This window comes from Arachis hypogaea, chromosome 2, assembly GCF_003086295.3.
Source record: "Arachis hypogaea cultivar Tifrunner chromosome 2, arahy.Tifrunner.gnm2.J5K5, whole genome shotgun sequence".
In the NCBI taxonomy this organism is placed as follows: domain Eukaryota; kingdom Viridiplantae; phylum Streptophyta; class Magnoliopsida; order Fabales; family Fabaceae; genus Arachis; species Arachis hypogaea.
The window spans coordinates 95,821,798-95,837,619 of record NC_092037.1 but is presented as its reverse complement, the minus strand read 5'-3'; the positions used below and the strand labels follow the sequence as shown (position 1 = coordinate 95,837,619).

General features: G+C 31.3%; 1 protein-coding gene and 1 long non-coding RNA gene across 8 annotated transcripts; both read right to left on the bottom strand.

Annotated features, from left to right (window-relative positions):
• Positions 1–1,628: 1,628 nt before the first annotated feature.
• LOC112753249 (uncharacterized) lies at positions 1,629–7,266 on the bottom strand. Of its 6 annotated transcripts, none has more exons than XM_025801601.2 (10): positions 7,000–7,266; positions 6,730–6,789; positions 5,860–5,934; positions 3,857–4,122; positions 3,576–3,614; positions 3,177–3,481; positions 2,998–3,105; positions 2,487–2,910; positions 1,959–2,066; positions 1,629–1,833 (listed from the first exon to the last, which is right to left on the bottom strand). In XM_025801601.2, exons 4-8 carry the CDS (start codon positions 4,083–4,085, stop codon positions 2,869–2,871), a joined length of 723 nt encoding a protein of 240 aa, XP_025657386.1. In that variant the 5' UTR covers positions 4,086–4,122; positions 5,860–5,934; positions 6,730–6,789; positions 7,000–7,266; the 3' UTR covers positions 1,629–1,833; positions 1,959–2,066; positions 2,487–2,868. The 6 variants fall into 6 exon arrangements, with proteins under 6 accessions (XP_025657386.1, XP_025657385.1, XP_072077249.1 ...); XM_025801600.2 differs by having other exon boundaries at positions 3,857–4,089; XM_072221148.1 differs by lacking the exon at positions 1,959–2,066.
• A 3,068-nt stretch (positions 7,267–10,334) lies between these two features.
• Positions 10,335–12,131, bottom strand: LOC112753233 (uncharacterized). 2 transcript variants are annotated; one of them, XR_003177636.3, is made up of 4 exons: positions 11,490–12,131; positions 11,275–11,329; positions 10,764–11,188; positions 10,335–10,580 (listed from the first exon to the last, which is right to left on the bottom strand). It is a non-coding gene; the product is annotated as an uncharacterized lncRNA (long non-coding RNA). The 2 variants fall into 2 exon arrangements; XR_011874498.1 differs by having other exon boundaries at positions 10,376–10,580; positions 11,089–11,188.
• Positions 12,132–15,822: the final 3,691 nt, after the last annotated feature.

Sequence of the window (15,822 nt, the reverse complement as noted above, 5' to 3'; positions counted from 1 at the left end):
CATTTAAAAATTAAAATTTGTAATAACAATATATCATTAATTTAAAACTTCAAAAAGTTTTATTTCATCATTTTTCCACTTATTAGTAGTAACAAGGAAAACACAAAAGCTGGGTGTATTATTAATAGGGATATTATTATAATAATGAAAATCTTAAACACTAATCTCTAGTCATGACTGAAACAGCAACAATTTAAGCCCTCACAATGACCATCGACAGTAATTCCTTTCTAGGGATATTTTAATGGATTTCGGTAGGGAGACAATGGATTATTTGTACAATGTGTACAATGGCTATTGAGTTATGAAATGAACATCTTTTATACTATTTAGAATCCCAAAAGCTTTAGCTGGTGGGAAAATGTAACACTAATAATTATATCTCTAATACTCCATAAACCTCTATTGTACATATTGTATAAATATTTCATTGGCTCCTCGTACTTTCCCTATTTTAATTAATTATTTTTCATAGAATTTGTTAGAAGTAGGAATAAAAACAATTGTATATTGTACAAATAGATAATGTAACTTGTAAATTCTTTGAGGTACATTCATTCAACGAAATTCACTTTTACCAAATTTCTTTTTCTTCTCTCGTTCATCTCTCTCTCAACTCTACGAGGATACACTAAGAAACACCTCTCTAAATTCACTTTCAACATTTATCATTAAGACTATTTGATATATATAAATATTTGTTATAAGATATATAACAATTTTATTATTTTAATTCTTTTATTATTTATAAATACCTTTTTATATATTATACTATTTTACACGATTAGAATAGACATAAATTCTTTTTTTATTACTCTCTCTTATATTTCTAACACTACTAATATAATATCTTTTGCTTTAATTAATGAGATAAGACGCTATTTAGTTACTCGGTTAACTTTTATTTAATATTAGGTTTAATTTATTTTTGTTATCATAATTAAAATATTATATTAGGTTAGTTTATTTTTACAGGAGCCTATAAATAACCTAACCAATATGAATGATAAGTCACTACTACATACTTGATTTTTACTAACATTTAAAAAATGTTACTAAATCATATTAAAATGTTACTTATGTATATTAGTAATATTTTAACAAATGTTAAATATACCCTATGTTACTAAAGAGTTTTACTAACATTTTTTTAAAGATTTAATAACATTTAGTAAAAATGTTACAAAAGATATTCTATAGTAATATTTTGAAAAATATTACAATAGACATTTCTTGATAACACTTAGAAAAATGTTACAATAGATATTTTTTGTAACACTTAAAAAATGTTACCATAAATATTTTTTGTAATATTTAGAAAAATGTTACCGTAGATATTTTTTGTAACACTTAGGAAAATATTATTGTAGATATTTTTTGTAATACTTAAAAAATGTTACCATAAATATTTTTTTATAACATTTAAAGAAATGTTACCATAGATATTTTTTATAACACTTAAAAAAATATTACCATAAATATTTCTTTTAACACTTATTAAATGTTACAATAGATCTTTAGTAATATTTTTTTAGTTCTATTATACTCTTTTTTATTTTATATTATACACAATATAAATATACTAAAATTAATTACTACAACATGAAATATTTCATTAAATATACAAATTCACAAAATGAAATTTTTATAGCCTCTTTAATCAATAATCATTGTACAAGTTTGTCTCTTTCATTAAATTCACAAATTCACAAATTCATCTCAATATTACAAGCACACCACTTTCTTCTTTTTTGATCTTTTCTTATGCTGGTCATGCTTCATTTTCTCCAATTTCAAGTCAAGAACTTCTTGAGTAAGAGAAGAACAAAAAGCCTGCAAAAAAATAACTATTTTAAGGCACCAATACCAATATTTCTACAATAAATCTCAATATAATTATTATAAAGCATGAATTATAAATGCTATTTTAAATTCTTCGATTTTAGGTATAAATATACCTGCTTTTTTTTAGGTGAAAGAATCACATTCTTCTCCCTTGTTTGAGATAATGACTTAGTATGAGATTTAAAAACATCTTCTGTTATAGTAGATGATTTACTTGGAACCTAAAATATAAGAAAAATAAAATATTATTAGACCATCCATAATATTACTAAACCACCCATAATAAGAAAGGGAAAGAAAAAATAAAGGGGCACTCAAAAGTGCATGCAGACTCTGTTTGTTTTATGGCTTTATTTTTTTAATATTCAATTCACATATTAATTTGTTAAGAAGTTTTATCGTTATACTTATTGGTTATTAAATAAAATAGAAAATAATAATATTGATTCAAATTGCATGTGTTTGTAAAGTGAAGATAAAAAATAAAGAAATTAAAAACAAGAGATATATTAATTTGTAGATTAGTCTATACACGCTAAGATTGGTTCATTGTAGATTAAATGATTGAATACATTTAACACTATGAAAAGTAAATTTTATAAATTATTATTAAGAAAAAATGCAAAGAATGATATAAATACCTCTTTTTCAGCAGTAAAAACTTCATGATTTGCTGTTGCAGTAGCTTCTACTTCCTTCGTATTTAAAGTAGTTGACAGAAAAGAGAGATTTGGAATTTCTACTCCTAGGAGATTTTTCTGTAGTTGATTCAAAAATACATTAAATCCACACAACATCTGTGACTTCATGTCCTCCACTCTTTCTTGAAGTTTTATTTCCATCTCCTCTTGCATCTTTTGTTGTATATTCTGAATTTCTGTTTGAGCATTCTCTTTAACTTCTTTAATTAACCTCTCCGTCTCAACTTGAGATCTAGATCCCCACAAATCTGAAGCTACAACACCTCTATCATAAGTACGGACACGACCGGGTTGATCTTTTCCTAATACTTGAGAAAGTATATCATCTTGATTTGTGCTTTCTAAGTATATCCTCAAGCTCAGACTACAATCCAAAATTCAAACTACATTAATCTATGACAAAAAAATTTATATCACAAAAAATATATATTAAAAGAAATACATATCTTACAAAAATTTTGCTTGTTCCCTCACTCATTGGTTTTCCATCTCTTGACTTGTGTGTTAAAAAGAACATGTTCACCCGAGATGGTTCTCTTCTATCAGGATTTTTCATTGCCTATTAAGAAAAAGCACAATCAACTAAAAAAATAAATACAAATAAGACAAGTGTGAACAGATTAATTCTACCTCCTCTTCACGTATTTCAGCAAATGTTTTTGATCCTGTTGTATGCTGACTTGTATTCTTTGCTCTACTAGCTTTATTCTTCTTGCTTTGTTCCTTTAAAATCATAAGTCCATGCCAACTTGTGTATGTCAATGGAGCAAGATGTGCATTTCTAACCAAAGTTCCTAAATGACTGCTTAACTTGGCTCGATTGCAACCAATTGGTTGACCATACTTATTTAATCTTATTGGCAGCCGATCCTCATAGCTTAAACCATGAGTTTTAAGGCACTTTGTCGGACCCCTTTTTCTTTTGGTTGCTGGTCCTGTTATGGAAATAAAGAAATAAAAGACAATAATGTAAAAAATAATATACATTGATTATAAGTATTAAACTAAACATAAAACATAATTACTTACTATCATCATCATTAGTTTGGGGTGATGCTAAAACTGGTCCTGTTATCAAGTATTAAAAGCAAAAGTCATTTAAAAGGAAATAGATTAACTGTGACAAAATTCAAAAATTTATCTCAATTTCCTAACTTGTTAGTTTGTGTTTTTTTTCTTTTTTAAAAAAAGAATTGGGCAATAGTATTAAGGTATTATCAAATTCAAGAATAAAATATACACACAAGCAGGAAATTAAAAATAGTATTATTTTATTTCTTTCAAATCACATGAAATAAAGGCACACTTACTATCATCATTAGCATATGGTACTAAAGGTGTTTGAGAAGGGCTTGATGCAGTATCCTCTAGCTCACCAATGATATTAACCATAGAACCACCTTTCAATCCTCTATTTTTCTTCACCGTTGATATTAATCGGGATTGACGAGGACCTAATCCAATTTGCTCTTCTTGTTCATAGATAATATCTCTCATTGAGATGCTTGACCTTAAAGTTTTCTCTTTCTTGTTTCCCATAACACTATAACAATTATAGAAAGTGCGTAAGATAAATCTGCATAAATTTAGTGAACACAAATTATTATCCATACACCAACTAACGAAGGCAGCCATAAATGGACAATTAAAAGCAAACACAGCCATAATTAAACAATTAAATAAGAAAATACCAGAAGAACAAGAACTAAATCACAGCAAAAATAAGAACTAAAATCAAGAACAAAGACCTATAATAACAGCAAAAGAGCAAGAACAAGAACTAAAAAAATTAAAAAAATCACAGCAAGACCAAGAACTGAACAACAAGTAATCAACCAAGGCAGCCATTATAAACCAACAACATAAATTAAGTGAAAGAAAATTATTTTCCAAACACCAACTAACCAAGGCAGCCAAAATTGAACAATTAACAGCAAACACAGCCATGATTGAACAATTAAATAAGAAAAACAAGAACAAGAAATCAAACCAGTAAATCATAGAAAACACAGCACGACTAATAACTAAACAACAAGAAAAATAACTTAAATCTAACGTAACTGAAAAATCTCATATGCTTTACATTAACATAGAACGGCTATATTGAGATTCATTCAAGCCAGCAATCAATCTGCATGTGAGACCATAAGAGTTGGTGGATTTCCTTGTTGGTAGGTATTAATAATGAGAATAAGTTACCTTCCAAAAGGGGGTTTGATAAAAAGTAGACATTTTATTTCAAAAATAAAAAAGGGCAAGGAAATGAAAACTTTTAATTTGAACTGAATACTGACTAATGACTAAACTCTCACTAAGGTAACTCTTAAACAGAAGGGTTTCAAATTTTTCATAAGTCATTGATATAAATTGTAAACCTGATATGAAAAACAAAGGTGTTAAATAATAGAAAATATAAATGCAGCAAAGTGTAAGGTATAAGCAATATCCAATTACAAACTCCACACTCAAAAGTATCACTACATGGCATTGATATCATCGCTAACAAAACTAATTACAAGCCATAATATTGTGTATTTGCATACCATAAAATTTAATTTCGGCATGTTTAACTTATATTTATAATATATATGTTAACCTCTTAAATTTATTTAATGAAATGTATATATAGAAAGTAAGTAATTATAAGATATGATTTAAGCATAAAGTAAAAGTGATTAGACATTTTAAGTTTTGGTAGTTATTTTGTTCCACTTGGTTTAAGCTATGTATCCTTTGGAGATTGACAAGGGTCATTTAAACATTATATTTATATAACAATATAATTAATTCAATTCACTACATATTTGGCTCAATGGTCCCCCGAATAAGCTGCGCCATTTTGACCTTTCTTCTATTTTGGTTCCTTTCAATTGGTTAATTATATTAATGCATTTAAATATAATAAACTTTTTCTGTAGTGGGAGAGAATATAATATTGTTCATGAATATTAGGTCAGAGATATTTGAATGATCCTAGCCAGTAATTAAAATATACATTAGATTCTGAAATCTGAATGAACCACTTTAAATACAAAATAAAATAAAATATGGAACAAAAAAAGCATGCACCGTGGAATTAAGTGGAAGATACTAGTTTGGATTGACTTTGTTATATATATGATTTACCAATGAAGTAGTATGTGTGATCATGTGTACTCAAGCAAAAGATATAGAGTTCAGGAATTCATGTTGAAAGATATGTATGTCAAACAAAACTGCCATCATGAAAATTTTCTGCTCTACTGTGAGACAAAACAGAACAGAAGCAACACAAGAAACATGATCAAAATGTGATGATATATAGCAATCTTGCCTCTCTATTAGTTAGCCAGCGTTTGAAGAGCTCCTCGCTGTCGATGCGAAAGCTTTGAGAAACACTCTTGAATCCCTTTAAGCAATTAAAGAAAAAAAGCAAGTGAATAAAGACTATAAGCAATCACTATAAGCAATTAAACTTCACTTAATTTCTATAGACTAATCAAATAACTAATGCCTAATTATTCAATTATCATGAATGAATGTTCTTTTGCATTCTCCTAGTATCCTATTTTTAAGAAATTGCTTTACAATTCAACTCTGAATCTAATATTTTTATGCAGAGAAGAAAAAAAAGAAGGAATGACAAGAGATATTAGTGATCAAAGCACACCTCAATATCTTAGTTCAAGCAGTTCTAGCCCTGCTTTAACATCTTCAATCATAGGATAATTCAAATGCCAAAACACATATAATACTAACACTTCATAAAATACATAAAAACAATCGAAAAGACAAAATATGCTAACACTTCATAATATCCTCATAAGTCTCAATGAAAACAATACATGTATGCTATGATTCAGACATTAAATCAAACATGTATTGGGCAGCTACATCTAACCAACCTATGCTGCACCAAATCGAAATGTATAGAGCAAAACATAGCAATATTGGATATAAATCAGTATTATCAAAGGCAATGAAAAACTAACTGCAATATGAACTGACAATCAATGTACAGAGAAATAGCTTATCCCTCATTCCCAAAGATGCACTTATCAGTTATCAAAAACATTCTTCTGATGTTTCTTGCTTTATCAATAAGTAGCACAAAATAACAAAGAACATTGAAAGCTTCTCATAGACAAAAATGTGGTGCTAGCATCAGGTGAAAAATAGATAGATAATACAAAGTGAGACTTACAGCAGCATCAAAACTCTGAACAGCTGTGAGAGGAAAATATCGACCCCCCTTCAATTGTTTCTAAAACGCCGCACAAAAGTTTAGTAAGTATAAATTGCCAAGTATAAACATAATTTGAATTGAAGGAGCAATTAAACTCATTTATACCTAAATTCAAATAAACAACTTAATTGGTGAGAAATTACATATGCATGATTCAAATCTGGATCAAAATCAGTAAGAGAAGAAAGAATCCGAAAAGAGATTTTTCTTCTCATCCATTAGACTCACCTCAAAACAGAGAATAACAAATCCAACCCTAGAATTTGTTGAAACAAGAGAGAGATTCAAAGAGCGGAGGAGCACATGTGAGGTTGAGAGCGAGAGTGCGAAGGAGAACGAGATTCGGAGTGAGATTGAGAGCGCCAGTGAGGTTGAGAGCGAGAGTGCGAAAGAGAACGAGATTCGGAGTGAGATTGAGAGCTATGACTGGTTCCCGATCTTTCTTCTGTTTCGTTAGGCTAGGTCTCCGTCCAAAGTGTTATAGAAATAGGTAACATTTTTTAAGATTTTAAAAAAATTATATATATTTACTAACATTTCTAATAAAATGTTACTTTATAATATAATTTTATAATAATTACTAACACTTTAACAAATGTTAAGCAATAAATGTTACCAAATCTTCAAAATGTAGTAGTGAGTCATACTTTTTCAAGAAAGCAAAAGAACACAAAGTAATTTTGGCAGAATGGCAACTAATGCTGCTCCAAATCTTTTTTTGTGTATTCTTTTTGTGACTTTTCTTTTCACTTCAGGTAGAAATAAAAATTGTGTCTTAAATTTTTAGTGATACTATATCATGAAATTTTTTATGATAATAGTTTAAACATTTAAATACAAATACATAAATAATTATATATTTAACTTAATGAATATAAAATATAGGATTAAGTATGATTTTTATCTTTAAGTTATAGGTCAAAAATCGTACTTAACCTTAAATTATATTTAAATATTATACTTATCTATCAATTGTGTTGATTATTATGTTGATTATTGCAGACGCAAGAAGTGGCACCGTGCATAGGACTTCACTAATGTCTTGCGAAGACAAAAAAGAACAAAATTGTAACAATAATGAATGCAAGAAAGCCTGTGTCGAAATTAAACACTTCCAAGTTGGTCACTGTACTCCCACAAGAGGTTGTTGCTGCTACAATAATAATAATAGATTAATTTGAGTGCTCTTCTCATTATGTTTGTTCATATGCATATGTATTTTGAACAAACATATCTTTTTATGTATTCCGTGATAAAAATAAGTTTGTGGAGAATTATTGAAAATAAAAGTTATTGAAGTCTTTTTACTTTAATATGATGTATGCTTGTTTATTATAAAATTAATAATAAATATTAAATAGTTAGTTTTGATTAGGGGTGTTCATGGATCGGATCGTATTCGCAGATCCGCAGTAAATATTCGCATCCAATCCGAAAATTGCGGATATGATCCGATCCGCAAATTGATCGGATCGGATAGGATCCGATCCGCACCCTTTGCGGATCGGATCGCGGATATCTGCTCTACATCCGCGTATCCGATCCGCGGATCCGCAGATCCGCACAATAATAATTAAAAATAAATAAATATATATGTTTTGTATTATATTTACTTGTTTATATGTTTTAGTTAGTAATTATTATTCATATATTGTATTATTTTATTTTTGTTATTTAGAAAGAGTTTGATTAAAAATATTTTAGGAATAAATAAGTTTAAAAGTATAAAAAATATTTTTATTGAATTTTTTTACATAGAAATATGATTAAAAAAAGAAAGTTTAATTATGTAAATATATTCGAGATCCGATATCCGATCCGATCCGCACATTTGCGGATCGGATATGACACTAAAAAACGCAGATATCATATTCGATCCGATCCGATAAAAATTATGCGGATCAAATCGAATTTTTTGCCATATCCGATCTAATCCGATCCGTGTACACCTCTGATTTTGATTGTGTGGAGGGTATGACTTATGAGCGAGGGCTTCAAGAGGTAGTTAATGTGTGATGACAGAGAATTATAAAAATTTGATATTTAAAAGAAAAGAAATGATAATAGTGTTAGATAACGAGAATAAATATTATTAGGAACAATTTGGAATTTCTGATTAAATTTTTTAAAAAATTAACAACAATTTATTAATATTTTTGTCCTAAAGAATTTTTTTATGAATATAAATTTAATTTTAATTTTTTGTGAATAATTTTATTTATATTCTAAATATTTATGGATAGAAATAGTTATTTTTTTTTTAAGAAAATATATACATTCTTCTAGTCACCAAAACATCCATGTATATATATGACAAGTCAATTTGATTTAATTATTTGATAGATAATTTAATTTCGGAAAGTTATGAACTTATGATATTCATATAGTCAACGTAGGGTTAGCCTGCAAAAAATTTAAAAACATAGTAAAAATAGCTATATATATATTCTAAAAAAATTTAAAAATTTATATTTTAATGTAATTTTTTTTGTAAAAGCTATTAGAAAAAAAGATATTTTTATCATTAAAATTTAATATGTTTTATATCAAGTAAATTTTTAAAAGTATTTTTTTATTATGAATGACTAAGTTTTTTTAAAAAATAAAAACTTTTTAGATGTTAACATTTTCTCTATTTTAATTTTTATGTACACTTTTTAAAGAGTTAGTCAAATTTCTTCACATAAAAATTAAATCAAATAGATAAATCAATTTATCTAAATAAAATAACTATATTCCAATATTACCTATTTATAACTTTTCTAAAATATTTATATTTCGGTCATGTTTAATTCTATTTTAAGTTTTTAGAGTCTCTAGCATTTTACTAATATACACATAAATTATATATAGAATCCAAACACAGTAGTTTTAAAAAAAAAAAAAACATAAACTATTTGAGGTTTTTTTTAGTGGCTAATTAGTTCGAAATAAAAAATTTTTAAGATTTAATTATCATTTTACTTAAAAAAAAGAAAAATGAAAATCATGGGATGTTTAATTTCCACAGTTTATGTACAATACTCCGTCTTTTCTTTTGATTTTTTTCTCTCTCTACTTTTATCTCTGTTTTCCGTTTCACCTCCACTAATAATCCACAATTTCTGTATAATACTCTACCTTTTCTTTTGATTTTTCTCTCTCTACTTTTATTATCGGTTTTCATTTCAACCTCATTGATTCATTATTTATGCATAATATTTTGTCTTTTCTTTTAATTTTTCTTTCTCTACTTTTATTACTGTTCTTTATATCACCCCACATTAATCCATTGTTTATACATAAGATTTCTTTTTAACAAATGACTTCTAAGACTTTGAGAATTGCACTATCTTTTTTGGCGACAAATATCATCCCCAATTCCCATCAATTCCTCACTATTTCTAAAGTGATATTATTAAAAGTTAATTTTGTTTCTTGACACCCCAAAAAGAAAAGTAATAAATAAAGTTAATTTTGTTTAAATAGTTTATAGATCTATTATTTATTCAAAAACTTGTTTTCACAAACTGTTTTGGAAATGACATTAAGTTTAATTGTAGGTAATAGATAAAGTCATTTAGTTGAAGAATACCAAAGTAAATAGATATTGAGAGTCAAGATCTGGAAAATTGTAGGTATTAATAAAGTTTAATTGTGAAAGTAAAAGAATTGACTGAAATAAAGGTAAAGACAAAAAAAGACAACTAAGAGGAAGAGTGCAGAACAAGAAGCATGTGAAGATGGCTAACTTGACCACCTTCAACCATGGAAGTGGACCCAACACCCAGGTGGCTTAAACTGAATCCCCGTGCAGTCCCTCTTTTCTCCTGTAATCATATGATTATATACACAAAATTCTCAGCAACCAAAGTCCATCAAGATCTAAAAGAGAATAGCATTTTCACCCCCTTAACACTGGTACACAACAATAACTAGCTCCAAAACAGTGGAGAATAGAAAGGGAGATGAACAAGAAAGAATATGCAAACAAGAGTGTATACATAACATACCTTCCGGGGGTGGAGGACAAAAATCAGCTGAAGAAAGCTTATTTTCAGCAAAATTTCAAAACTAGAAAAAACCAAGCCAATCCCACACAGTCAATTACTAAAAACAAAAGCTCTTTAAGTAGACCCATTAAGTAGGAGCAAAATCCTCACAAGAAGAACCTCAGACCACAGAAAAATCCTTTTCTTCTCTTCTTTCCCGCTGCAAAATCTCATTCTTCTTACCTTTATAATTACCTTTACATCCATTAAGCAAGGCTAATAACAATTCATTCTTCCCTAAATTCCTTTTACTATTTGCCAAATAATAATGCAAATTTCTAATTACCTGTATATCACGAAATTTAGCTTCTTCAACAATCAATTTAGATGTTATTTCTGCTACAATGTTTGTACTTCTCCTCATATTTCTTGCTTAACAACTCTGCCTGTAAAATAGCAGCAACTGAGAGTTTATTCTCCAATTTCTTAAACTTAAAATTAAATGACATATTTAAAGACGAAAGGAACATACCTCACATTTATCTACAGATGGCCTTACTGTAATCTAATTGAGTTACATGAAATTTCTGAAACATTAAGGAAAAGAAAAACAAGGTCACATTTCTCACTATTTTTGCATAAGTAGCTACTTCTCCCAATTTAGCATACGGATGAGTGGAGCAGAACTCAGCGCGAGAGAACGAAGAACAAGGTGCGAGCAAAAGAATATAGCGGAGCAGAGCAAACCTCGGCGTGAGCAGAAGAACATGGTGGAGCAAAGCAGAACTCGATGCGAGGAGAAGAACACAGCGGAGCAGAACAACACGGCAGAGTAGATCAGAACTCGGCAGAGCAGAGAGAAACGCAGAATGCGCACATCAGTGTTGTGAAATTGGGGAAATTGTGTTAGGGTTGGGGTTAGGGATTTAAGTTATTCATGATTTTGATTCTGAACGCCGTCCAAGCGTTCGTCTGGGAGAGATCGGAGACCAACGCGCCTCCGCAATCAACCATGAAACTCACATGCGCCGCCCGAGCAAGCCTCCATGGAGCTGGCACATCCACTCGAAAGAACATTCCAGAACAAACTCGAAGGCTCGATCCCTAACGGCGGTGAAGAAATCACTGAATTCGGTAATAAATGAGGTAAATCGAAGCGAGCCACAACATGAACAAAGCATATGAGATCGAATTTCGCTCCTCAAACCACAGTAACTAGCAGCAGCAGCAAAAGAGAAAACAATAACAAGGACAACAGAAAAGAAGAAGGAAGAGTATCACGATTTAGTAACAGGAGTGAACCAGGTGATGAATGTATGCTATGCTGCTTAAAATATTTAGAGGGAAGCGTAAAATTTTAAAAGAAAATATTGAATTGTTTTAGGCAACGATTATAATGAGAAGTCTAATAAAAAATTAAAAGCATCCTTGTAAAGGGTAACATATGAAGACCATAAGCGTTGCTTGATTAATTTACTAAAGTAACGCTTTTTACATGTTTTCTAATTGATCAAAGAGAACGCTTATGACACGTTGGTTAATAAAGAGTTACAATAGCCTTATTCTTTTGCAATAAATTTTAAAAGTTGTTTTTGATTATTATAGGCAACATTTTTTAAGTGTTGTCTGTACTATATGTTGCGATAGCTCAAAAATGTTGTAGTGTCTCTCTCTACTTTTATTACTGCTTTTTTTTTCACCTCCACTAATCCACGATTTATGTACAATACTCTGCCCTTTCTTTTGATTTTCTCTCTCTACTTTTATTATTGCTTTTTATTTCAACCTTATTAATCCACTATGTATGCACAATATTCTGCCTTTTCTTTTAATTATTTTATCTCTCTACTTTTATTACTGCTCTTTATCACCCCACATTAACTTTTTAAAATTTACATCTTTTAAATTTTAAATTTTTATTTTAGAAGATAAAATATAATTTTTTATTTTTAAATAATTTTTTTATATATTTTTTTAATCTTACCTATGAAATAAATAATAAAAGATTATATTTTTTTTCTAAAATAAAATTCAAAATTTATAAAGATTTAACTTCAATTCTATAATAATCAAAATTGCAGCAATTTCTGTATCGTAACTTAAGTGTTCTTCTCATCATGTTTATTTGTTCATAAGTATTTTGAACAAATACATGTTTTTGTTTTTATGTATTCTATGATAAAAATAAACAAATGGAGAATTAATGAAATAAAAAGTTACTACAAAATTAAAACTTTATTACTCTTTCTAATCCAAAATAAATGTTCAGTTTTTAAATTTAATTTTGTCTAAAATAATTAATTCACTTTTTTATTAATGATTTTATTAAATAAAAAAAAGAAAATAATTGGTACGAATTGAAGAAGTACTGGAATAAAGTAAGTGAGATACTATTCTATTTGGTTGCTGAGTTAATTTTTATTTAATACTAGTGTATATTCTCATATTCGGTATAGAATAATACATAAAATTATATAAAAAATTTTATTAAAAAATTAAATAAAAATATATATATATAATAATAATTATTATAAATATTTTATAAAATTATAATGTTAAAAAAGACACACAAAATAACAATGTTATTCCTAATAATGATATTTGTTCATACCCTGGTCCAATAATAAGGGCCCAGGTCCAAATAAAGGGCCTGATCTAAAGAATTAAGCCTAGCTAAGCACCGGCCTTCGTATAAGAAGTCGGTGCCGTCCACGACCTGCTCTAAAGAAGTCGGGCACGAGATTAGTTGGCAGATAAACACTCATTCAAATAAGTGACCACCCCTAAAATCTCTCTAACCGCTTCATCAAGCCATATCTTAACCTCCCTAAGATAATGGGACGGTTAGCACCCTAAAGATATGGCACTACTCCAACGGTGGTTATTGGCTCACCACTATAAATACACTGACACCCCTCAGGTATCTCTAAGCCCAATACTCTCTAGACCTGCTCATACTCTTGCTAACTTAGGCATCGGAGTGTCTTTGCAGGTACCACCCCCTCTCTCTCCTCGTACGAACAAGTCGGACGGAGTCCCCGAGTTGCACATTCATTCGGGAATCTCCTCCTCCACACCCTTGGGCCAACCCACGCCATCCACTCTATTAATCTCTGGTTACCTACCGTAACATTGGCGCCGTTGCCGGGGACCCGAGAGATCATCCATCGATGGCGGACAGATCCCACGAAGAAGGCCATGTGGAGACAGATTCTGAACAAGAGAATCTGGACACAGGCAATAACAATGCGGACCTCGCCCTCCACCAGGAAGTTGACAATCAGCATAGAGAAGACACCTCCGGAGTAAAGAACCCGAAGGTAAATTCCTCAGAAGGGCGCGAATCAGAAAAAGGAGGACCATCCCATGCAACTGAACTCATGGTACTAATCCACAGCCGCCTGGAACAGCTAGAACACGAGCGGGAGCGGCAAAAGGAAATCGAAAAGAGCCTAAAAGAGGAGATGGAACGACGAAAAGAGTTGGAAAGAAAACTCTTGAAGTTAGAATCCTCCCTCAAAGGTCGTAACTCCCGTGATGAACAAGAAGAGCTGCCTTTAGGTGGGGAGGATCCTTTTAGCGAGGACATAATGAGAGGAAAGGTTCCGAAGAACTTTAAAAGCCCTGACATGGACCTTTACGATGGAACCACGGATCCAAAGCATCACCTGAGTAATTTCAAAAGTCGGATGTATCTAGCCGATGCTTCCGACGCTACGCGATGCAAAGCTTTTCCGACCACTCTATCAAAAGCAGCGATGAAGTGGTTCGACAGCCTCCCCCCGAGGTCGGTTACTAGCTTTGAAGACCTCTCAAGGAAGTTTTTGATGAGGTTCTCAATCCAGAAAGACAAGGTGAAACATGCACCGAGCCTCCTGGGAATAAAACAGGAGGTCGGAGAATCTTTACGAGCCTATATGGAAAGGTTCAACAAAGCTTGTTTGGAGATCCAAGACCTGCCCACAGAGACAGTCATAATGGGGTTAGTCAATGGGCTCAGAGAAGGTCCCTTCTCACAGTCCATATCTAAAAGACACCCCGTTTCTCTAAGTGATGTACAAGAAAGAGCTGAAAAGTACATCAATATGGAGGAGAATGCCAAATTAAGAGACCTGAGTTGGCGACCTGGACCCCCTCCCCCAACTAAAGAGAGGGAAAGGGAAGCTAAGAAAAAGGAAGAACTCGGTCTCGAGAGGCCAAGGAAATATCACTCTTATACTCCCCTAAAAGTTTCCATAGTGGATGTATACAGAGAAATTTGCAACACTGAAAGATTGCCACCCCCTAGACCCATTAAGAATAAAAAAGGGGGGAGCCGCAACGATTATTGCGAGTACCATAAAATATATGGTCACTCCACAAACGACTGCTACGACCTCAAGAATGTGATAGAAAAGCTGGCTAGAGAAGGTCGGCTTGATAGATATCTCATAGAAAGATCGGACAGTCATGGAAAGAGAAAGCGAGATGATATGGATAGAAGAGACCCACCACCGCAGACCCCAGAGAGACATATCCATATGATCTCAGGAGGATTTGCGGGAGGGGGACTCACCAAATCCTCTCGCAAAAGACATCTCAAAAGAGTCTACCAGGTCGGGGAAGAGTCACCCGACCTTTCTACCATTTCATTCACAAAAGAAGATGGGCAAGGAATAATCCCTGGGCACGATGATCCAGTGGTAATAACTATGATCCTAGCAAATGCCCATCTCCACAGAACCCTAGTAGACCAAGGAAGCTCGGCGGACATTCTTTTCAAGCCTGCTTTCGACAAGCTAGGGTTAGATGAGAAAGAGTTAAGAGCCTACCCCGACACCCTATACGGATTAGGGGACACGCCAATAAAACCACTAGGGTTTTTGCCCCTTCACACCACTTTTGGAAAAGGGGAAAAATCAAAGACTCTGAGCATAGACTTTATAGTCATCGACGTGGGGTCAGCATATAATGCCCTAATCGGCAGAGCTACCCTTAATCGGCTCGGAGCTGTGGTATCCACTCCCCACCTCTGCATGAAATTCCCGACCTCAGCGGGGATAGCCACGGTAAGGGGAGACCAGAAATTGGCAAGGAAATG